This window comes from Buteo buteo, chromosome 8, assembly GCF_964188355.1.
Source record: "Buteo buteo chromosome 8, bButBut1.hap1.1, whole genome shotgun sequence".
Taxonomy (NCBI): Eukaryota; Metazoa; Chordata; class Aves; order Accipitriformes; family Accipitridae; genus Buteo; species Buteo buteo.
In genome coordinates this window covers 44,544,345-44,569,497 of record NC_134178.1, presented here as the reverse complement: position 1 = coordinate 44,569,497, position 25,153 = coordinate 44,544,345, and the positions used below count along the sequence as shown (strand labels likewise).

The window sequence follows — 25,153 nt, the reverse complement described above, 5'->3', positions numbered from 1 at the left end:
CACTGATCACTCGCTGCACTAAGAAAAGCAGAGCTTTTAACGGGAAGTGGGCACAAAAGCCATCACTTGTTATCACTGCAATCCCACATCAGAACACTCTCAATTCTCCTTGGGCCCAAGATGAAGAACTACAAAGTTAGCGGCATCCTCTTCTGTGTGCTGCAAGGACTACCTTTCAGCTAGTTCATCATGTAAAAGTCACAGCCATCCCCATTTAATCTGTTCATTGTCTGCCTCACGCACATCCAAAGAGATTCACAAAAACACTTCGATACATGTCAAAAGATGCAAGAGAAATCTCTCTCCATTTCACAACAAAGTATTCAGTACTTATAAAGGATTTACTTCAGGGTCAAGGAAAGCCAGACAAAAGATTTCAGTAGAAGCAAGAAACACGCAGATTTTTGACAAAAGCGGTCAGCAAGAGATCAAGGTACTTCATTAAAATCCACACAAGTCTTCTAAAGAGCACAAACCACTGCTTTTTCAAATTTATAAACAAATCCAGAGTCTGATTTAACCCTTAAACAATAAAATGATAATGCTCTGGATTAAAAAAAAAAAAAAAAAAAAAGAAAAGAAAGAAAATTCCAAGACAAAGCTCCTGACATTGAGCAAGGGACTGGAAGTTATTTTTGGAAGGAAATTTGATGCTCCAGATCATTGTCTCCAGGCTTTTTTGATTGCACACCAAATCAGTAAAAAAATCTTTTGAGCATGCACCCTCAATATAAGGACATTTACTTATAAATTACCTACATGTACTACTGTAATAATGTTATATACATTATAAAACATACACAAAAATAGATATAGGATGAAATAAAGATTAAAAACTACTTTACAAGTGTTTTTTTTATTAATGTTACAAAAAATATTTTCTTCATACACCCCAATGGATTGTTTTGCATGCACCCCACTGTGGAGAGTGCTGCAGATGGCCTTTTCTCCTCCTTCCTACTCCCAAGGATATTATCTACTCTCTTGCAGCCCAGTAAGGAACACCAGCGTCGTGGTTTAACCAGTTGCCAAAACCAGGACAAGCAGTTACCTTGTGCTAATGCAGAGAAAAACAACTAAGACAGCAGCAAGCCCTGCAACTGGCATTCAGGATTTGGGGAAGGGTGGAGGGTGGCTGAGACTCACAGCTCATTTTGTTAGGGACTACACTTCATAACCCACTCAAGGAAAACTGGATGTTGGTGGAGGCCAAAGCACAGAAGAGAATTTACTTGTATGGAGTAAACTGAGCAGGAATATGAGTTATTACAGAAAAAAAGAAAAGTAAGTCCAATCTTAAGTTTTGGAGAAGCTCAAGAATAATGGGAAAACCAGGAAGCAATCTATTTTGATTGGGGGAAGGGAGGATGTTCAACTTTGTTTTGTATGCTCATCAGACAACTAACGAAACATAGTCCAGATAAATTAATGAGAAAATGATTGCATAACTGGTGGAGAACAACACTTTTATAAAAAAATCATGGTTCACTGTCAGCCCTAGAGGGCATTCAAGGGTCTATTCTGGTTCACTTCTATTTCATACTTTCTACTAAAGATTTTGATTGTAGAATTGTATATGCATATGCAATGTACTAATGAAACAAAATTGGAAAAGGCAGCAAACCCATGGTAGAAGACACAATTGGAATGAAAAACTGTCTTTATAAACTACAGAAATTGTCAGCAGTCTACAAGATGATGTTTACTACAGTCCAAAGCATCACACTTTTTCTATTTTTCACCCATACCAGCACTTTACCTTCTGCACTGCCTACAGAAGGCCATTGTGAGCCTTATAAAGGCACCTTTGGTTTGGCAGAATAGGCATGAAAACAGTATGTCATATCAGTGTCCATACACTGCAACATTGGCACACTTACAAGGACCTACACAGACAAGATCAGAGCGTCTATGCTTCAGACTATACCACTAGGGATATTCTGAAACAAGATAACTTCTGAGTAAGATACCAATTCCAAGCTTTAGCTGCTATAAACTGAAAAGAAAAAGCATATCACAAAATATATTAAAGGATTTTGCATCACAGCTGACAGCAGTTCCTAAATGAAGAGCCATCACAAGTTGAGGAATCAATGTTTTGACACTGAGTAATTGTATAGCATACCTGTAAGCAAACACTGCCATTACATTAAAAAAGTGACTTTATATAACTTTCAAGGAGAAGGAAAAAAAAATATCAGCAACTGCATATTTGATTTTTTTTGTTGCACAAATTCTGATACAGGCAGTGATCTGAGAAGAAAAAAACCTACGTCAATGAATTCTCAGACGCAGATTTCCAAAACCGATTTCCTGTCTCTCAGCATTCAGAAGCTTACATGGTCTTAATGCTCCTTTCAAAACTGATTATAAACAAACATACGGACATTAATTGCAAATCTCTCAGCTCTCACAGGGAGTTTCAAATAGAAGGCCCGCCGTGCTGTTTACTTGCTTTTGCTTTCCCTCTCCTTAAGTACACACTCATGCTTGGTACCACAAATGCTTCTATCAGAGCAAGCGGAATTGGCACAACTCCAAGGTAAATTGCCATCTTGCTGTTAGAAATGCATTGTGCACAGATTTAACTTGCATTTTACCAGATTTAAGTGAGCCAATAAATTAAAATTCAAATAAAAAAGGGTTAAGAGAAACAAGCTCTTACTCCTTTTCTTCCCAGGTGGAAGAGCAGCAGTGCACCAGTGAACTTGAATTTGTGATATAACTCATCACCTATACTTTGAAAAGGGAGGAGCAAGGTATAAAAGACTCATTTTTATCAAAGATAACAAAGTCTCTTTAAATCCAAGAGAAGAGAGAAAGACAGAAGAACCTCAGATATTTGTAAACACTTGTTTATAATTTGTCTTCTACTTAAATATAAAGATGAAATTTTGGAACAGAGACTCATTGGTATTTCTGAGGCATCAGTCCTACTCATGTGGGATACAGAGGCTCAGAGTTGCACAGAATGGGAGACCTGCAAAAAATACCTGGTAAGCAGTATTCTGCTTCCAAAGCCGTCAGTCTAACCAGACAAATGAAGCAATTGTGAAGAAAAGGTGTTACACATTTCCCATTTTTAAGATGGAGAACCTAAGTAGTAAGTCAAAGCCATATGAGGATGCAGTAGAAGGGGGATCTCTGGAGCTCAGGTCCAGTACATCAACCTGCAAGTTTCTGCTGTGACATCTAAATGACACAGTCACCCAAGGAACATTTAGGAGGATCCAAAAGTTGCATCCTGATGCGGGCATGGGTCAAGCTCAGGCTTAGCCACATCTTCTCCGGCTCCACAACTGAAGCTGTTTGTCCCTGCACTGGACTGTAACCACTGCAGTCTTGACAACACACAAGGCAGCAAATCCTTAACACTCCAATTCCTGAATGTGTACTACACTACAGATTCAGATTATGATTAGGATTACACTTTGGAAGCAAATATTAAACTGCTGAGGAGCACAGCAGCCTTCATTGCTTGAAAGCAGCAAGTTCCTGTCTGCTTTACAAGTTACTGCTTTTCTGGGTCATTAACTTCCAGCTCCAGGCAGACTGAGATGAAACACCAAAGCATGTACCAGTGGCAAGACCCTTGGCCGAGAGGAAGGAATACAGGTAGGACTGAGGAACTCATTCCTCAGCAAAAACATTCCAGTCTGGACACCCAATGTTCAGTTATCACATAAAAATATTTGGGTGATAAGCAGCTCAACTGTGTGTTGAGCATGTGCAGATCTCCTCGAGTTAAATACTTTAAAATCCCAAAAAGGATCAAGTCAAGCGCAGAACCAGCCCAAAGTGTTAGCTGATACCACATACAGCAGGTGAGGATTATTTTCTCTTCCTTCATCAGCTTCTCTGACATTTTTAAGATTTTACATCAATATTTTTATACACACATACACACCAGCCAATTTAATTACAACTGTTACTGACTTCTCATATGAAAAAAACCGTGGGGGTGGGTTTGATTGTTTTTCAAATTGATGTGGTCTGGTCTCAACAATAATTATATATTCCTGGGATCTTGTTTACAAAGCAGGGAGAACCACTGAGACTGCCACCCCTCCATTTCAGCTTGAGTGAAGCATCACAAATCACCTAATCCTTTGTCTTTTATGGTCATGTTGCATCCTTGTCCTCCACTCACTGCAAGATCCTACATCTGCTTCTTTTTAGGCTTGAGGGTAGACAAGCAAACCCCTTTTTAATCAGTTTCACCAGCTCAGTGCAATTATTATGGAAATTAAAAAGCAGGTCTCTCCTCTCAACTCCAGTGAGTTACATTCAGAAGTCCCTAATCTTCTCTTTGCAACTTAAAACTACAGTATTCAAGTACTCCCATAATCACAGACGTTAAAGTTTATATACTCAGGTCATGCAGTAAAACTGCTAAATGCATTTATTTACTTGTCACTAAGATTGTTTTCAGAAGCAGAGTAGTTTAACCCTTTTTCTCAGCCTGAACTCAGTAAACTCGATCATACTGTTTCAGACTAACAGCAAAGGTAATCCAGAAAAGACAGCCTGCCTCTGCTCCACCTGTAAGCACAACCAAACAACTTTTATGAGCCACAGTGAAGTCCCCACAAACAAGCAGGAGAGTAAGAATAAAACTATTAAACACCCCAGGAGGAAGAAAATTTTTTACTGCAAATAGGGAAAGTTCTTCCACGATGCAATTTTAGACTGGCATTATCAGAGCGATTTTGTATTATTGAGCTTTCTCCTGTTCTGCCAAAGCAGCTGCCTATTTCCTTCCTAAACCCAGATTTCCTTTAATCATTGAAGACAGGATGCTGTGTTCTGACGAAATGCCTTTCCTTGCCATCCCTGGTGGAGGGAATTAAAAGCCTTGCCAATCCTTTTGAAATGCAAATCTTCACCAAGTAGGTTTTATGCCTCTTGTTATTGTTGCCTCTCCCTGAAGAGCACATGTTAGGTGGAACAGTGAACAGTGGACTCTCTATTTATTTTCTAAAATGAATATTGTCTTGCTCTGCAATCCCCTAATCTCTAAATTTTCGTTTTCCTCTTTCCTCCTCCCCAAATCTCACATTTTTCAAGTAAAAAAGCTTGTCACCTCTAGATGGCAAAAAAGCTTGTTACCTCTAGATGGCAAAAAAGCTTGATCCTCCAGCAGCAAAATCATTAATTCTCTTATCTGCATAGCCAATATGGCTCAATAGAATTTCTTTCTTCAAATATTAACTATTTCTGTTACCTGTTGAGACCTTAACAGTATAAACATTCAGCCCAAATGCTTCTTTTTGTGTTATTAACAGAAAAATTCTTCCTCTGCCCCTTTTTGGAGACCATGGGCAGGGGAATAGCATTTTAATTAAAAAGGAGGAGTACTATTAGAATGAGTAAGAAGCACACAGACCAATAATCTAATACATGACAGGAAAAAAGAAGATACTGAACCTGAGCCTCCCAGGGAGCAAGGAAGTGCCAATATGAAGACTCTTAGCATAGTTTTGTTCTTTTGGTTCAATTTCAGCCCACAGTTGTGGGGGACAATACAGAAAGATAATTACTTCCAAAAATGAAAATTAAGTTTTGTGCAACAGGACAAAGTTCTTCAGAAAAAATCTTCTACACTGCAAAATATTCTCCTGAAGTCAGTGATAAGGGCTATACTGAATCACTAGAAGGGTTAAAGCAAGACTGGAAAATACAGTGAAAATACATATTTATGAGCAACTCTATAGTGATGGTAGTGGAGTTCAGAGGGTTTTTTTCCTCTATTTTAGGAGCAGAAATTAAGAATTTTACACTATTTGACAATGATACATTAGTATCTGTAAGAACTTACAGACTCTAACATCAAGCTGTCACGAAATTCAGACAGAAATTTTAATGTTCATAGCTGATAACTGATTAGCAGCATGCTTAACAATACAAATCTTACCTTATTTTTGGCTTTATTTTGTAATGGGACTCAAGAAAAAAAAGAAAAAGCAAGCAATGAATATATCACCTACATGCATTCCCAGTTGCACCTATTCATCAGAAACCATGGTTAGCAAGAAACAGAATGAGCACTATTGCCTGTGGAACATTTTTGTCCCTTCAAATATTTTAAATACAAATCTGTTCAACACTGGCATATTACTGTGGGTTCTCCATTTCAGTTGTGCAAGTTTTAGATATACACCAGGCTGTCTGCACTTCTGATTAAAGCAAGCAATGACAACCAATATACAGTCTGTGGGCAAGGAAGGACTCTTTAGAAGAATTTGAATTGGTGTTCCTCCTGCTGTCTTCTTTCAAGAGTTGCTTTGCCACAAGCATGTGTATCAGATGACGTTTAAATAGAACCACCAAAGTATAGATCCCATGAGTTGGCTACCTCGTAGGCTGTGTGTCCAGGTTCAGAAAGAGTATTTCTGACACAATATCCCAATTCGCACACCTCACCTTTTTGAAATGTGCAATAGCTTCAGACATTGTGGAAGATCAAGCTCTCTTGTAGCTCAACAGAATGCTAACGGAAGCAAAGAACATTTGCTTTGCTTCCTAACTTTGTAATCCACTCAAACCTCTTGGCCCAAATCCACCCAAATGCTGTGCCTACATTTCTCCAACTACATTACTGACATAACCTTTGTTTACAACACTGATGTGCACGCAGCTTCACAGCAGTCGGCCACTCTTTTGGAAAACCAGCTGTCAAATTTCTTGCCCCAAAATGTCACACAAGATAGAAGGAACCAACAACTTTCTATTAAAATGAACTTGAATATTGCTCTGGATTTGAGATTACTGTTGGTAATCTCAAACCCATCTACCATGTTTAAGAACCAGACTGAATCTAGCAGGGACACAAATAGTTCTTATTCTTGTAAATGAACGAAAGCAGATTTTGTGCGCTGGCTGGGCATGTGTGGATGGCAACTGCAAAAAGTGTATGTTTGGCATGTAGGGGGATGGCATTACTGCCAGCTCTCAAGCATTTCCATTAGGGCACCTGCTGCAGTTTCACTTGGCATGCTCCTGCAAGCCACTTCATCCTCACAATACTCAGCTATTGTGAAAACTGGCTAGCAGAAACCATCCTCATTGGACCCCTGCAGCACAATTGATCAGCTCACTACAGAAACCCCATGTTTTTCACTCATTCATACAATTGATATTTCTTGGTAAGCTGGGAAACCAGTCTGAACTGACATGATAACAGAAAGAACAGCTTGAATGTTGCCAGAGGGGAAGTTGTTAATTTTTCAGACAATGTAACAGATTAGTGGAAAGGATATTTGTCCAAACTCACAGATCAAGGTTCAAATGTACACCTCTTGAGTACAGAATTAAGTGGCAACAGGGACCAACTTTGACCTTTTCAACACATGACAATGCATTCACATCTCTAAAGTGTGAAAAGCTAAATGCAAAAAAAACCCCCAAAACCCCAAATTATAAAACAAAACAAATCAAAACCCCATACAACCCAAAACCAACCCACCAAAAAATACCAAAACAAAAATGCACACCCCACCCCCAAAACCAACCACCCACACCAACCTAAAAGCACTTTACCAGACTGGGAATGTGTATTACTCTGATCTCAATTTGAAAAACAAAAAGACACTAGCTTTTTCTGGCCAAGGACCCAGTGCAGCTATACAAAGACAGTCCAGGAGCCCAGTCAGCAGTTCAAAATATGTTTCTCCAGAGCACTGTATGGGATACAAGCTAATAAGCTCTGCCAGGGATCCACATCACGTTACCAGTGAAGAATAAGGCATGCAAGGTGCTCTACAGGCATAGCAGTGCTGTAACTCAGTTGTGAAATAGCAACTTGATCACAGCTTGCAATGTATAGGTGGAATTGCCTATATGTATTTATTTCTTGGGCATAGTTTAGGTAGCAAACTCCAGAAAATTCAAAAGATATCAACTGAATTTGCTTCTGCATTTCACAACATTAGTCTACATTTCATGCCATGGTTTCCGCTTCCTGTTGACCTGGGTTTGCAATTACAGAAGGGGAGCAATTTAACATTTAATGTCTTAAATAGAAGAAAAAAAAAAAAAAAAAAGAAGCACCTTCATAACCACTTTGTATTACCTAGAGGAACACTGAGTTGCTCATTCATCTCGGCGTGCAGACCATTTTTAGCCCAACTAAATTAAAAATACTGTAACAGAATTTTTGAACATTCAAAGACATTTCTCTTGAAAAGGTAAATTAAACATTCAAAAAGTGGACTGCATGAGACACACATCAAATTATTGATCGTTCAGAAGCGCCGGATGATTTAATACATATTCAATATAAAATTGTAAAAGAAGAGAGGAATCCTTTCCTCTCCTCAGTAAGAGCTATTTCTGCTCCAGCTCATATGCATGACCTCAACAGCTCTGACCTCAGCAGCTCTGAGCTGACAGAGTTCTTCCCTCTGTCCTACTGTGGATAAATTGATCCAGACAGTAAGCAGAGAAAGACGCAACTGGACAGAGGGAATATCCAAAGGAAGCTCATTAGGAATTAAAGAACTTTTTTTTTTTTTTAAACTTCAACCAAGAAGACTACGCTAAAATACCTACTGAGCCAACATACTATATCCTCAAATTGTATCCAACAGCAGAGAGACTGCAACACAAGTAACAGGATTCTCAGTGAGCTCCTGATCCAACTTACAGATACCCATACCTAAAAGGATGACACGCTTTGCAGATGGTATTACCAAGGATGCAATTTCAAAAGAACAGCAAGTTACCAGAGTAAAAGATAGGAATGCTACAGTCCAGCTTTCATCACTGCAAATGGCTTAGCAATATTCACAGATTTTAGAGAGATCTTGCTGTTATCTATTTCAATTTGCAAAGCCAAGAGAAAAGTGAAAAGTGATAACCTTTACTTGAAGGGCAATTATTTCTTGCACTTCTAATAATAAAATGTCCTTTGCAGACAAAAAAAAATTGGTATCAATACTGTAAGTCAGGGCATGTGTTTATCAGATACTGTTTTTAATCTAAGAGACACAGCACACCAGCCAGAGGTCAATGTGGAAAACAGGGAAGTGACCAGCCAGCACTCTACAGGCAACAGCTTTTCTGAATCCTCCAGTCTGATGTTCTGCATAGCACAGGCTAACACTACCTTCACCTGCTTCTCCACCAAGCTGAGAGATCTGTGGTTAGACTAGATAGTTATCTTCCAGACAGGGTGTCCAACCCGCAGGGAAAGAGTTCAAGTTAGAGATGAAACCTACACATCCCTTTCAAGTCATTCTAAAGAGTATTCTTACTTTTAGAAAAACATGCATTAACTCTGATATGTTTTTCTCAATTTTCTCTTCCCTGTGGCTCCAGGCCTTATCAAGCTGAAGCAGAGTAAAGCTGACAGATACACTCTTGGAGCTTTTGCCAGAAATTTGAATAGAAACAGAGAAACTAAGCAGAGCATGGGCAGTTTCCTTCTGTTGGTGTTTGCCAAAAGCTCTCAGTGGCAGCACAGACAAACAAAATGAACAAAATGCGCCTGTAAAGTCAAGAAAAATCACACTGATGGGTTTACATACACTTGGAAAGCTAACAACAATTAAAAAAAACAAAAACAACTTCACAGAATTTGAAGTTGTTCAAAACAGAATTGCTCTGAATCCTTCCTTTTTCAAGGGAAGTTTCTGGTATGCCAATTTACAAAAAGACTTTTAAAGTCCTGATTTTGGCTGGTAAAAAGCTGCAAATTGTTGTAGTGGTAATATCATATAGCACGTGCATGGCAGTACATGGTAGACAAAGCTATCCAGAATGCTTGTTCTGAAAATCATTGAACTCAAAGGACAAGAATCAACACCATAAAGATCAAACAGGATTGACTACATAGTGTGAATATGTAGAATAAATAGCTTTAAGTGGTTTTTTTTTCCCCCTAATGGCTGGAAGGGACAGAACACAAAAAGAGATGTACCAGAAATGGACACAAGAGCTCCACAAGAACAGGCAAAAAACAGGGAGAAGGGGAAGCATAAGAAAAAATTAACAAAATAGACAGGACAGGCTCAAAAGTAATTTGAATCAGATAAGGAAGATTTTGAAGCTAGTGTAGAACTTGCCTGAGGAAGTGGAAATTCAAAACAAGAAGAGAAGAAGACAGATGTGTTCCGAATAGCTCACTGAGGATGAAGTGAAAAGCTGAGCACTCAGAAGAAAAGGCAGTAGCTCTACAAGTCAACACATAAGACCAAAGCAAAAATCAAAGACTAGTCACATTTCTGATCTCAGTAACAGGGCCCAAACCATACAAACGCTCAGCTGCATACAGGCTGCCTGAATGTGATATAAGGTGCCTTGTGACAAGTACAGAAAACCAGTCTCTGAACATATTATGTGCAATTCTGTTATGAAGTACAAAAATGACATGAGAGGCTGACAGTTAAAACGAGTTAAAATGAAATTCAAGGTGTTGTCTTCCCTTCTATAAAACTGATATTGCCACCTTCAATCTGTTCTTCCCAAATTAAATTTCATATCAGCACACAAAATAAGAAAGGGATCCAGGTACACAGTATGTTACTATTACAGTGCATCTTCAGGAACAGTAAGATAGCTATATCCAAAATCATTCATCAAACCAAGAGCAAACTGTGGGAGGGCAAAGAGTAGACAAGTAATTAGCTGCTATGATTTCCAATAACAACAAAAGACTCCAGTGATTACAACAGCAATTAAGAACATCCCAACAGCATCATCTTCCTGATTCACGTTACCCACTTATCTTTCATCCTTTTCCTTCCACTATTATTCTTGTCTTATCTAACTGAATGTTACGGTGAGGACAATGTGTAGATGTACATAAGAGAGAGACCAACTGTAATTACAGTTTACTGTTAACATCAAGATTTTTCTTCACAGTAACAGAAGGGAAAGAAACACAAGACTGGATAAAAATTATATTGCAAAGGTAGAAGAGAACAGAGGAAAAACTACTTCATCTAGCCTTATATTTTCCTTCTAACGTCAAATTCACCTGCTATGCTGTTAAGTATCCTGATACGGTTCGACATTTAGAATACCTAAGGAAATCCAGGGCTGAATAATAGTGTGATGCACTGCGGGATCTCATTTCTGTCACTCCTTCACTTCAACTCCACTCTCCCTTTTGCAGTTTCTAGTCACATACTTCCTTTCAAATTGACCTTGAATTTGACAGTCAACTCCAACGCTACACTAGATTTACAAATATGATTAGGGTATGAGAACAGGATACATCAGAGAGACCTTCCCCAGCCAGATCCAATTAATCACGCTACAGAACACATATCCATGAACATAATTTCCAGTTTTGTGACATTCAATAAATTAATCAACCCAAACCTGTATGTATAGAGAAAAGAAGACAGCTCCCTCTACTGGGTGAGACAATGCAGCTCCTCCTCTCCTTCCCCCCAAACTCTGCAGAACCGACTTGTGCATATTTAATTCTCCAAGAATTTTTTTTTTTTTTTAAATCCAATCCACAAGATGGTATCGAGTTGTTTTGGCTGCTCTGCAATATCAGGAATTGGCCTACAGAAACCAAATTTCTGTAGTTTCTACACTGAAAAGCACAGAGAAGAAAATTCTTCCCACAGGCCCGTGTAAGAGCCTGATGAAGTAACGTTCTATCTCTAGGTGAAACACTTGAAAACCCGTTTGTCAGTGTTCACTGTCAGCCCAGGTCTGGGAATAGATGGATTTCAGCAGTGTTATTCACTGTATGCATTTAAGAGCTGGCTTTTCTTACTGCTATTCAGTTGAACTTTCTTGTACATCCCTGCCTCAAGACATAGTCCTTACCTTGTTTACGGGAATGGCTGCAGCTTTCCACCTACATGAGGCTTCATCACAACGGCAGCTGCATGCAATTGCTCACATGCAGAACAGAAAGTGATGAAAAATCAGAGCACAGGTAGACAGCAGACAATGGCACAAGTGAAAGGCAATGATCTATATTTCAAGTGCTTATATTAGGATCTTCTAGGAAAACTACAATCTTCTTCCTTTCTCAGTCATCCCATCTGAAACACAAGGCTAGAAGTAACACCTTTCATTCATATTGCATTACTGTTTTTCTTTCTGTAGATCTCGAAACACTCACAAAAGTGGGTAAGCACTGTCTGCTCAGCGTAACAACCCAGCCTTCACCAATTCCCGTCAAAGGCACTGCCAGGTCAATAGGCAAACTGCAAATCTGAGACCTCTTGAATCAAAAAGTTCTTCTTCAGTTTGCTAAAAATTTTCACAGCAAACTTTAGCAAAATAAAAAAAAAAAACCAGTGTCCAGGCTGTTTGCCTCTAAAAGCAGAAGTTACTGATACTGCTTCTTTGGAGGCAACAATAAAAACTGCCACTGAGGAGAAAATGTAATATCTGAAGATCTGTTCAAGCTCTTCGTTTAGAGCATAGGGGACTAAAACTCATGACCTGGGCACACCGTGGTTAGAGCTGGCAGGCACTCACTGGTCAACCAAGTGACTCCACCAACACAACATGTTTCTTTTCTTCTCACTTTTCAAAAGATCACTTTACGAGTTGAAGCAGCAGCAAAACCCTAGGGTTTTTTTGTCACCTTGACCTTCACCACCTGACAGTTTGTTTAACATTGCACAATTCCTGTCCTTGAACTTCCTATGAGTACCAGACAACCTTTGTTCAACCTTTGACAGCATAGTAAGTTTTTGGAGCTTTTTTGGGTTGAGATGTTTAATGGCAGAAAAAGGTATGGAGAAAAATCATACAATACTTTTAAAAACAGAGCTATCACACTCTCAAAGTAACACTTATACCATTTTAAATCTACATTTAAAATTACCTTAGTGACAAACTTGCTACTCTGTTCAAAAATATTTTTCCAAATAAATTTGATGAACAGCAACCAAAGCACATCTATACCTATGTGCCCTGAAAACATATCCTTGTTACTATCACTTATTTTCTTTCAGCAGACACATTTCCACCTTCCAAAAACATCAATAATCACATCTTTGGATGAAAAATAACCACCTCAGTTTATTTCAAAATTATTCACAAATGGAGTAGAGCACAGAGCTGAAAAAGCCCTACTTTCATTCTACAACAATTGCTCAGAGTTTGCATTTGAGTTTTAACTAGGGAAGAGGAAAGTGAAGCAGAAGTAAACATAAGACATTTAAATCATACCCAGCTCTGACTGACAAGGACAAAAAGACAAGAAGCAGATAGTGAAACAGGTTGTCTTCTAATGACAGGTCGCAGCTTGCTCTAGTCTAGCGCAGAGAATGCCTTCCATGCTCTGCTTGCTCCATGGACTAACAAACTTTGGCCCCACAGGCCTTTTAATTCAGAAAATGTTATCAACATGGTTGCAGTACAGGAGTAACTCAGGTAAACCGTGACTGAAATTCATGTGGTTTTCAGCTACTCTTCAGTTGTACTGTCATGAGTTTCAATGCATGGCAGAGGTTTATGTATAGCCCTGATATAGGCTTAAAGACATGCTTGGAAAAGGATGGCTATTCACTATCTAGTAAACCTTGTTCCTCTACATGCCTTGTCTTCATAAGCTCCCTTCTGTGAGAGACCCAAAGGTGTCTCAGTTCTTTTCTAATACGGAATTCCAAAGGAGCAGGAAACATACGCAGACAACACAATCCACTGCAATATAAAGCAGCCATTCTCACTGAAAAAAAACAAACAAAATTGCCCACTTATTTTCCTGGAATGGAAACAAGCAGCTATCTCATGGTTTGGAGACAGTATGAGCCCTTCTTAAACAGTAACTGGAGAGCCATATCCAAACTGGTTTTCATGTAAGAGCTCTTGAGAAACAACAGTATTATCACACACTACCTAGACGAAGCTATCATTGACTTAAAAGTTATATAAGAAGAAACAGAATATACATAAATTCTAAACAGGTATGTTCTTATTGAAAGTAAGTTAAGGTAAACTGGCTGTCTTGTTATTTGCATTAGCACTGACAGAAACCAACTGCTGGGGATGGCTGAGAAAACAGCACTCAACCTTTCTTTCCATCAGCAAAACTGCAAAACACTCTGTGTGCCAGTGAATGATTTTGCACTGTGAAGGCAGCCAGCGCCTGTACTGCAGAAAAACCCTCGGTTGACCTCATCAGTTCCTGGAGCACAGGCCTTGCTGTCAAAGCTGAATCCCAGCATTGTCGTCTTCTGCATCTCCTCGACAGCCAGTTCTTTGCTCTTGGAACTCGCTGCCCACACAGGCTGGGAGGATTCACCTGCAAAGTGTTACAGGTCCCCTTGGGATGACTGTCTCGCACTCCCAACTATGTTTGTTCTCTGCACAGGTTCGCTGCTCTCTGCTTAATGAAGCAAACTGCAAAAGTGCTATTGCCCTTCAGCCCAACACCCACAACTGTAGCTGCCACAGATGACCATTACTGTGGAGAGCATGTGCAGTTTCTGTACTCGGTGGTGAGCACAGAAAATCTGTGCTGGCACTGCTGGTTTTGGTGCTCCGGGAGGGAAAAACTTCTACTCGGAGAGCTGCACTGAATTACAGCAACAATCGTTATTTGACTTAGTGGATTCTGCTTCTCTAGTACTAAATATTATTTTCACAGTTGTTCATGTAAAAGGAGCTTCACAGCTCTTGATCTTTGGAGGTAGGAAAGAGGGAAAATGACAGGCTGAACGTTTGTTGGGTGTTTGCCCTTCTCCAAAGCAGATTAGACATCTGATGTAACCCTAGATTAAAAGCTTCAAGACCACTAAACAATGAGTTTTTACAGTTTCTCACTATGATAACTGACACAAAGCACCACAATCCAATGTTTCTGAGAGCTCTCCTGACTTTTGGTCTTTTATTTTTCTGGAAAAAGCAAGATCAGGACAAATATTTCAAAGGAAAGAATTAAAAAGTAAAGAAACTAATTTAGAAGGTGGAAGCCAAACACCCAAACCCTACTCCCTGCCTTCCCCCCAAAATAATCCTAGTTTACACTAGCAAAATAGGATCTTATCGGGGCAGGTGTTTTTCCCTTTCTTCCCTGGCACAGAAGACACAAAGTATTTGGACTGCCCCTGTAGACAATGACACCCAGAAAAGATTCTTATTTCATATGCATGAGAGATATGCACCTCCACTGAAACCGAGACACACACTTGAATAAGAATCTTGTTTACTCCCAACCACATAAAGTCTGTAATTAATTTTTTTTAACTTTCATGATACTGCTTTACACTGGGGAAGCAAGGCTGTGCAGTGTAATGAACTGGCTAGGAGAAAATTAAACAGTAACAACTCACTCCTTGCATGACCATCTCTACATTACAGATTTTTTATATACCAAAGTCAACTATATATATGCCCTCTCCGCAAACTACCAGTAAGTCATAAAATATACAGGCAAGACCAGGTTATACTGAAAAGCCACCAGCTTCCAAAAAGGACAGACTGTCTTACTCACCCTTTAATCTGATTGTGATAAGACCTCAATTTCTCTATTGCTTGTCACTCAAAACATTTGTACAAACATTTTACGAACATTGCTATTTGTCTGTACTGACTGCGTAAGAACTACTGCATCCACTACCAAAACAACTACCAGTGGGGCAGCAAGATATGACTGTTCGGTCACAGCAAGGATTTACAGTACTTTTGTATTTTATTCAAGTATTTACCACCTGCAGAAACAGAGTGCCCGATATCTCTGGCCAGGCTCAAAAGAATTAGCCCAAGATGTTTCCTTAAAGTCCAGCACTTATATGATGAAGAAGAGGGCAACAGCATTCTGTTACCTGTACTCTTACCTGTCCTGGGGTCAAACAGCTGGTTGGCCTCCAAGTCTGTGAAAGTGCTGAAGCAAATGGGGCATTTAAAAGAGGCGCGATTGGTGGAGTCTCTTTCATCTGTCTCAATCCTCCTCCTCATGTGGTCCAGCTTGTACTTCACCACATTAACCAGAAGGCGGTAGTTGATGAAGTAGTAGTTGTGACGGGTGGTTTTGCCATCTGGAGCCGTCTCTACCCTCATCCTGCATTTGATAAACTTGTCACCCTTGAGGGTGTTGAGGACAGCCCGCAACTGCTTCCTATCAAACTTAAGGAGCTCTAACATGTCCTCTTCCTTCACACAGGGGTTCCTGATGAGAATGTCCAGAGCCAAAGCATGTTCAATGCCATAAAAGCCACGTACCACATATTTGGCAAGGCGTTTGAGAGCAGCTGGGACCTCAGTGAGGACGTCTGGGTCAGTCATAGCAGGTTCAGATCTGAAGCTTCATGTATACTGCAATGAAAAAAAAAGGCAGAAGGATTCTTAGCTAGTCTTCTGACTTCAGAAGTTTTATCTCACTTAGAGCTAAGAAAATGATGGTGTATTTTCCATTTCTCTTTCCCAAGCTCTCTACCGTCTCCTTGGGGTGTTAATAATGCCAATGTTACAGAAGTAGAATTAGGAAATGGTACCTCTCATTCATAACAAAACAACAGAAAACTTAAAAAAAAAATCACAAAGAAATTGGTACCATAACATACGTCAGATTTCATTTCTACTCACTCACAGCCAAGAGAGCTGGTATAAGCAAGCTGTCTTGAAGCTGAGCTCCAGGAGACAGCTTCATGATCAACTGAGAATTGTAGCTTGGGAGAAGCAGAAAAAGGCTACAGCAAGAAAGGTCCTAAGACAGCCCAAGAGAGTGAAGAAGTCTTATGGCCTCAGTTGATGTCATCTGATCACATTATAAGTAGCCCTGCCTGCTTCTACTCCTCAGACATCCCTGGGCAGAGATATTATGAGGACAGCTTGCTAGTACAGACTGGTATGCATTCAAGCAAAAGCTCCCAGCTGCACAATGAGAACAGATAGACTTTTTCCTTACTTTCTCATAAATAGACTCTAGGCAACCATCTGCAACATGAAAACTGTTAGCACTACCAACTACATCACAGACTACTTCAGTCTTGATCTTGGATGAGCAAATAGGTCCTTCCAAAGGACTGATCCTTCATTTAAAGTGTCTCACATTCAGGCCTTAGAAGCCCCTCGATAATACAGCACAATAAATAAAGTAAAACACAAGACTAAGTGAACATGAAGAGACAATGTGTTTGAAAAGAAATAAGTATTCCACGAAGTATGTTTTGAGCTACTTATCACAACTTACCGTGCTGTCTGTGACAAGACAATAATTTCTTAAGAAATACTGTACTTTCACTTCGTTTTTCTTTATCTTAACTTCAAATGGCACAAATGGTCATTAAAATTACATGCTTCTGTGACATACACGGGATGATATATAGGATCATACCATGCAAGGAATTTCTCATATTGCCACCCCCACCACAGACATAGCCAAAAATCAAAACTCATCAGACAACTAACAGCAGTGACCCTTCTGAAGCAGCCAGTTTTGTCTAGTGGAGAGAAAAAGGGAAACAACTCCATACAGCACAGAGTATAGGTTTACTATCATTTCACGGGGTGGTTTTGCGCATCTTCCCTCCACTCTTTCAAGTCTACACATCTGTAGGCTGTAACAAAATTCCCCTCCACTCCTAATGCACTTGGATTTCCATGTATGAAAGGTTCAAAATAAGCATGAAGCATTATTATAGGTGTTTTTGAAATACTCATTCAGGGGGTTGTACTTCCAGTTAACTTCAAATACAACTTTGAATAGTCTTTTTCAACATGAGACTTTGATGCTGGTTTAGGATATGAATAACCATTTCTTAAAAAAAAGGTTCCTTCAAGTGAAGAAAAACCCCACACCTTAAGTTCTGTTTGTTCGTCATTGCTAAGCAATTTTTATCTGTGAACTAATACCATAAATAGTAAAACTCTGCCAATCTCAATTTTCATTTCCATTAGATGTTTCACACACTGTATACATACCTTCCCAGCATTCAAGTATCAAATAAAGGAAAGAGGAGAGTGACAACAGAAGAAAGGATCTGGATGGGTATCCTATTTTCTTCATTGCTATAATAAAACCTGTAATATCCTTTTTGACAAACACCATTACAGAACTTTTCTATACTCCCTACACTAAGACATCCCCCTGATATCACCAAGCTCTACATGTAATCAAGCAGCTGACGACTCACTTCAATCAGCTAAGACTACTCAAAAATCTGTGATCATTTATCACAGTAGCCTGCTTGGATTTTTTTTTTTTTTTTGGTATTAGCAACACTACCCTCTCAAAGAACTTCAAGCAACATTACCCATTGAAGCTTTACTTCTCTCCAACCCCTACTCTTCTGCAACCGAGTAGGTACACTCCCCTTAAGGGTTATGGCCAGTGCAACTGCAAAGCAATTAGGCTGTAGATTCTGTAGCTTAACAGTAAGTAAATTAAGATTGTCCTGTCTTTTCTGCCTTTTAGGTAAGGAAAAAAAACCCACTTTCATTCTTTTCTTTTAAAACACTTCCCTGCCTGAGCTTTTCTTTTTCTCTAACTTAGGGCCAAATGGTATTCACAGTGCTGAAATTGAAATGAACAACATCTGTTGACTGCTGGTGTGCACGCTAAGAATAGCTCACAAAACAATGCTTGAATGTCCAGCTCCAGCTTCCCTTCAAGGAAATTAAATTAAAATATGTTTATCACAGCATGAATTAGCCGTGAAACAAGTACTTCTAGAGTCAGTTAGCCTTCTTTTGCATGCCAGATACATAATGACTTATTCTCACACAAAGGACAGTTTTATAGAGCTTTGCATTAAAGGTAAAAGCATTAAAGGATGCCCCATCATGAGTTAGCCATGCAGTATTTTTGAATCTCTAAGTCAAATCCAATCTTAATACCATCACAGGACATTGTCCCTGAAAATCAATTTTGTTCGTTGGTATTTTTACAGTCTTTCAGTCACTTAAAGATAAATCTTGCTTTTGACTGAATCTGTCAGCAACATACTGATACTATAAAACAATGTCAGTGCAGAAGCTGGCCAGAAACCTTTACATATTCAAATTGATTAACGCTTATTCAGAGTTTAAGCACAGTATAACATTAATGTAAAGGTCAATTTTAAATAAAACCTGGCAGCCCAGAAGAGATTTAAAAAGTAAAATCTTTAAAAAATTGAAAGGTTTTTAGGTGCTGATCTCAAGAACAAATCAACAAACAAAACTTCTCTCCTCAACAATTCAATGTCCCCTAAAAATTCCTTGAAAAAAAAAAAACTTGGCAACACAACTTGCAGTGGGCACAGTGACCTTCAGAACATCAGTTGCAACAAAAAAAAGGAGAAAAGTGTTTTTAAATAAGCACATCTCACTCTGGATACCTCATCTGAGAGCTGATGGAAAGCATTTTCTCTGCAAGAATCTCATTGAGAAGACAGCTGCAGACTTCCACAGCCGCTTGCAAAACAGATTTAAGGTACCATTTCCTGAATAATGCACTTAAACAGCTTAAACTGAGACCTACAAGGGACCAATAAATAAAACCACCTCTAAGAGCATATACTTTTCCCTTGGTTTTCAGCAATAGTTAGAGATTTAGTAACGTTTCTTCTTGTCAATCACTAGAAAATATTTTTTTTCCATCTAGTGGAACCAGGAGTTTTTGCACAATTATTTAGTCTCCTCTACTGAGGATTTTTAGTGATGTCCAAATTTTCTATATCCTCAGGTAATGGTGGGCATCTTGAGTGTTAACACTGGTTTTCTTCCAGACGTGGATATATGGAAATACAAGCATTCTGAAAACACCACAAACCATTCTTTCCCATTAATATCCGCTTCAAAAAAATTGATTAACAAGGATTTAATTGTAAATCCTGCAGAAGACAGCCTTTGGGCAAGACAGCCAATTGACTAGTGACAGATTAAAAAAAAAAAAAAAAAAAAAAAAAAAAAAGCCAGCCAGCCACCAAAGAACACCTTCGTCAAGTTTTGCTATGTGAAGGTCAACAATGCTGAGCACAACTAACTTAGCTCTTAAAACGAGCATGGGCACATGTTCAGCAAAAAACAGTTTTTATACTACATTGAGGCCCAATGCCAATAAAGGCTCGAACAAGATCTGTATGGTCGGATGAAGGACCTATTTTGCAACACCATTCTCGATAATCACGTTCTCATGTAAGTTAGGTGATATGGAACAAAGCCGTGAGAGAGAGCATGTATCACTGCCAGAACTGACCAGGCCAGGGTCTAACAAGTTGTTTCTCTAGGAGAAACTGGCATCTGGCCACCCTGCCATGAAGAATCCCAGGCTACAGCATATGAGCTCCAAATCCTTACTACCTTTCACCAGGCAAGACAGACAGTGAACCAGCTCACAAATGGTAATCCAGCACCACGAGAATATAATTTTAAAATTCAGAAGCATGGGACTTTACCATTGCATCCTTGAGCAGTGATTTCACCTTCAATTGAAGCAGTAAGTCAAACCTGAATTAATTACATGTGCAAAGAAAAGAAATACGGTAACATCTCCTAACAAGGTTTTAATGGACGTGCATCTGTTTCATAATAATGTCTGTACTGACCTTAATAATGTATGAACATCAAGGGACATTGTCAGGGAAAAAACAAAAGAAAATCAATGGCCAAGATAAACCACTACGCAGTAAACACCTACAGCACCAATAATAAAGCACACTGGACAGGATGATATTCAGAAACACCCAAATGAAAAATTTCAAAATTTAAACATGGGCTTTATTAAGAGAGAATTGGGGAATTGTTCTGGGTAATTACGTGAATACAGTTCAGTATTATGGGTATAGCAGGAACATTTAGGGTTGACATCCTATGTTATCACAGTAGGACAGCAACCCTAAATAGACAATTGGTTTTAAAAACAAAATCTCTCTAAATGTCAGAATAAATATTGACATGGCTATAAAAGACAACACAGAGAAGAAAGACCTAAAGTTACACTATACAACCAGTTTTGCTGGGTTAAGAAAAATCAGGGTACAGTCTGCAAAATGGAAGTCGTACCTCAGGTTGAGTAAAATGCCTGAGGCGTAGGTCTTGAGCGTAACTAGAGATGTCAGAAAGGAAATCAAGATGAGAGCAAGTGACCGCAAAAAACCATTCACTATGATGGGATGAAAGGCTATACAGAAGCCAGAAACTCAACTGAGCAAACATCTCCACTGATCAGGACTTTCCTGATTCAACATCAAAAGTAACTGAACACTTCTTCTCCATGTACAAAGATTTCAAGAATTCTTTTGTGAACTTTAACAGGAATTGTGCTAAGGATGTTGGATCTGTTCTTTCTGCTTTTCCTGACTAAAGCTGAGACAAAAGATGACAAGTGCTAAAACTGGCAATACCTAGAAGCCACAACGTAGAAGAAACAAGAGCTAAAAGTTATGAAAACATGTCAGCCAGTAAACTAACCTGAATTTTTATCCAATACTGCAAATGAACATCACCTTGTTTTAACCTGTAACTTTGAGGCTTATATTGATTCCACTAGTAACTTTACCTTAAAAAAATTTAATTAAGTCTCACTGTTCATACATTCGACAAGGCAAACATTTTTAAAAGTGGGATATTGAAAAAGGAAGCAGACTACTCTTCAGACTCATTTGTGTATGCAAACCCTTTGTAACACCCCAGATCTCTTTCGGAGGAAAACTTGGAGATGCAATGTTGGCTGGGAACCTAGGTCTATCAGACATACTGTTCACACTTGGAAAGGTGCTTCCTGTTTTTCCCCACATCTAATTTAAATTGTTAGTGCTCTTTTTCACTAAATCTTTGAGACCAGGTTTTGCTGGTTTGTTTGGAAAACGCTTCTGTAGGCTTCTGCCATAAGATTTAAAAAAAAAGACACAAAAAAAAATTGCTTGCTTGCTTACACCACTGATACAGTTTCTTCAGGAAAAATCTAAATCAGATAAGAAGAGAGTCCCTCACCTATGAATGCGGCAAAGTACAACAGGCTTCCTGGAGCCAGTGTATACCACATCCCGCTCCAGCAGTCCCTTGCAAACACCAGATCCTAGTTTTGTAGTCTCTCACTCTAATAAAATTTAAAATTCTGTCTTCTAGAAGATGGTGAGGTTAAGCTGAGAGGAGCGATTCTGTATCTTCCTGAGTACGGGGAGGAAAGGCACAAATTTCAGAACTACGGTGGGAAAACATGCCATCAAGATTTTAAATGTCTGTACAATGTAACCTCAGCTGCTACTCGTCCTTTCCAGAAAATGGAAAATGGCACAGAAGCTTCCAGTTTCAAGTCTGCTTTTTTTCACCTTTTTTTTTTTTTTTCCACCCACATCAGTTGCAAACTCAAAGTCTTCCGGCATTTTACCAAAAGCTTACTGAATTCTACTCCCTGGAGACTTCAGGAACACCGCTGCTCAGCGTTCCTCCTGTACTACATCTTGATGAGAAATCGTGTATTTTCATTGCAAGACCTTACCTGAAGTATTAAAAGAGAAAAGAACAATCTGCTTTCACTCAAATCCTACCTTCTTGTTGGCATTCCATAAACTGAAACCAGAATGTCACAAGCATCAAAAGGTTTTCTTCTCTTAAGGTGAGGAGTTGTGCTGTGACTGCACACAGAAAGGCTGAAGGGTCTAGCTGAAATTAGGACATTTTCACAAGTAAAAATATATGAAACTCCACATGATAAGGCCACAAGGCCTAACTGTGCAAGGCAGAAACTGAATGACGCAGGCTCAGGATGTAATTCTCAATCACATTTGTAAGCTAAACCTCACATAACAATAGCAAGATGTCAGTAAGTTAAAGGACTACCTATGTGCACGTATACAAACAGATGTAATGCTCAGAAGTCCTTCAAATACACATTAGCATTAACTAACTGTTTACAGTTGTAGCTGTAGACAAAAATGAAGCGCGCTATTTACTGAAGGCCAATCTTGGTGGCTAAAATAGTGAAGGTACAAGTTTCCTATTACAGATTAAGTCAAATGATACCCTCCCATAAAGAAGTCTTTCTCTTCCTTCCCAGCCTTCAGCCACAACCCCCGCTGATTCTGCACCAATTCTTCCAGTTGCCTGTTCATGCAGCAAGGTGAATCAAGCTGATTAAAAGTAAAAAACTAACATGAAGGCTTAAGGTATTTTAGAGGGAGGGCCAGGGGGAAAAGTTAAAGAACTAAATCATTTACGCTACCAGACTAGAGCCTACGCAAAGCAGAGAGAAGAAAGCATGGCTAAGGATGTAGAACAGCGAGCTTTCCCCAAGTGGTGGCAAAGATGTTAAATTGACTCAACTGTAATGTGAAGCTGCTAGAACATTTTAACCACGGACATCAAAAATTCTTACAATTTGAACATATAGCAACAGAAGTACCTCCATTATTTTGGAGACTTCTCAGCATTGGCCCTCATATAAAGAAGTGGTAAGGTTTGGGATTTTTTTTTTTTTTTTAAGGGAAAAAGTAAGACTGTTTCTCACAACTATCAAGCCAAAGAAGCCATGACTACACTCAAGTACAGTGGGCTTAACCCTGGCATTCCTTGTTAAGTTTCTGACAGGAAGAGAGCAGTAACTGTTTTTCACATTCTGGATTCAATGAGACCTGGAACACCACACTTCTCATCATGATACATAACGTGAGAGATATTGCCTGACTTTCAGGAATTCCAGAAAGAATTAAGACAAAGATTTACAAATTATTAGGTTCAGAAAAGATTTAGTTCATCAGGATATACCAAAGAAGTGTATATACTGTGGATGTAAGCAATAAAAAAACAGAGAAACTAAATAACAAGATACTAGGTTAGCTTTAATTCGTGTAGTTTCTTGTTTGCAAGAATTCCCTACAGCATCCTGTGTGAAAGGGAGCTGTAAATAGTATCTTAAAGGAGGTGGAAGGTAGGAATGAAACTCCCATCATCTCTCATTGCTACCAGAAGGGTATTTGCTCCTCTCCTGAGCATGTGGCTCTGCCCTCTCCCATGCCAGCTCTGGCACTCACAAGACCTGCCTGTGCACCAATTTACATCACTAAAAGGCAGAAAAATACCTCCCCTCCCCCTTTTACTGGGTTTTTCAACAGTTTAATCAGTTGAACCAGCTAGTGGAAAAGTCCAATGAGCAACTGAACCAGCAGACATGACTGGATGCCAGCGCAGGAGATGAGAGAAAAAACTACCTTTCATGGCTGAAAAATACTAAACCACCTATATTTCATGAAAATGCACCTTAACTATGCACTGCTGAACACCCTTTTCAGAATGCTGATCTTCCTTATTCATTCTGAGTCACTTGTAATGATACAAGTTTGACAGTTGGACCCACTTAGCAGTTCAGTGCCATTATGAGATGTGACGTTCATCTGCTTCTCAGGGAACCAGCAAGCTCCTGAAGCCAGAAGAAAACTAACGCACAAAAAGAAAGTATGTTGCTGATCCAGCAAACTGAATGGTTTCACTGTATGGGCTCAACCAATGGTCAAACCTGGCAAAAAGAAATGAGCTAATTTGTTACAGTGTCAGTTACTCCTCAGACTCCCATAATCTTGCAGCTTCCTCTAAATTACAAATTGCACAGACTTCCTGGACTATAGTAGACTAAGCTTTAACACCACGTGAAGCAGAGAACCCCTTCCTATTCCCTACCCGCTTTTATGTGTTGGGCTTTAAACATCTGACTGTGTAGGCTCCCGTAGGACGAGAAACTTGAGGGGCTCAGCGGTATCTCCTGAAAAAAAACCAAATCAAACAAGAAACCCCCCACAAACACCACCCAAGGAGAGGCAGGCGGTGGTTCGGAACCAAAGGCGAAGCAGGGGCCCAGGGCAGCGGCCCAGCGGCACAACGTGAGGGGACCACGGGCCCCGGCGGCGTGCTCGGCCCCTCAGCGGCACCCAAAACACCTGAGGGAACGGAGAAACCGGGCCGGGGGAACCTCGGGCCGCGGGTAACCCACCGCGGCGGGGCCCCCCGGGAAGCGGAGCGGGAGAGGGGACTCCGGGCCGCTTATCCCCAGCGGCACCGCGGGAGTCCTCGCCCGGGACGACGACGACGACGACAGCGGCCGTTCCCCGGGGCCGGCACTGACCTGCCGCCGCTTCCAGCTCTCCCCGGCTCCGGGCGGCTCTTCCGGCCGTTACCGTGAGGGCGCGTCAGAGCCGCGCGCGCCCCCGTGACGTCAGCAGGGCGCCGGGCGCCTCGCCCAACGGCCCTCCTGCCGCGCACGCGCGGGACCACCTCACCGCCCGTGCCCCGGCAAACGTCCCGCTTCCTGACTGAA

At 40.0% G+C, this 25,153-nt stretch overlaps 1 protein-coding gene across 1 annotated transcript in view; it reads right to left on the bottom strand.

Annotated features, from left to right (window-relative positions):
- The window catches only part of GTF2E1 (general transcription factor IIE subunit 1), a 54,726-nt gene extending 29,623 nt beyond the window's left edge, over nt 1-25,103 (bottom strand). The window contains exons 1-2 of the mRNA XM_075034400.1: nt 24,962-25,103; nt 15,759-16,236 (exon numbers count right to left, since the gene is read on the bottom strand). Of these exons, the coding sequence (XP_074890501.1) occupies nt 15,759-16,206 (448 nt within the window). The 5' untranslated portion in view covers nt 16,207-16,236; nt 24,962-25,103. The remainder of the gene's footprint in view (nt 1-15,758; nt 16,237-24,961) is intronic.
- Between the last annotated feature and the right edge of the window lie 50 nt (nt 25,104-25,153).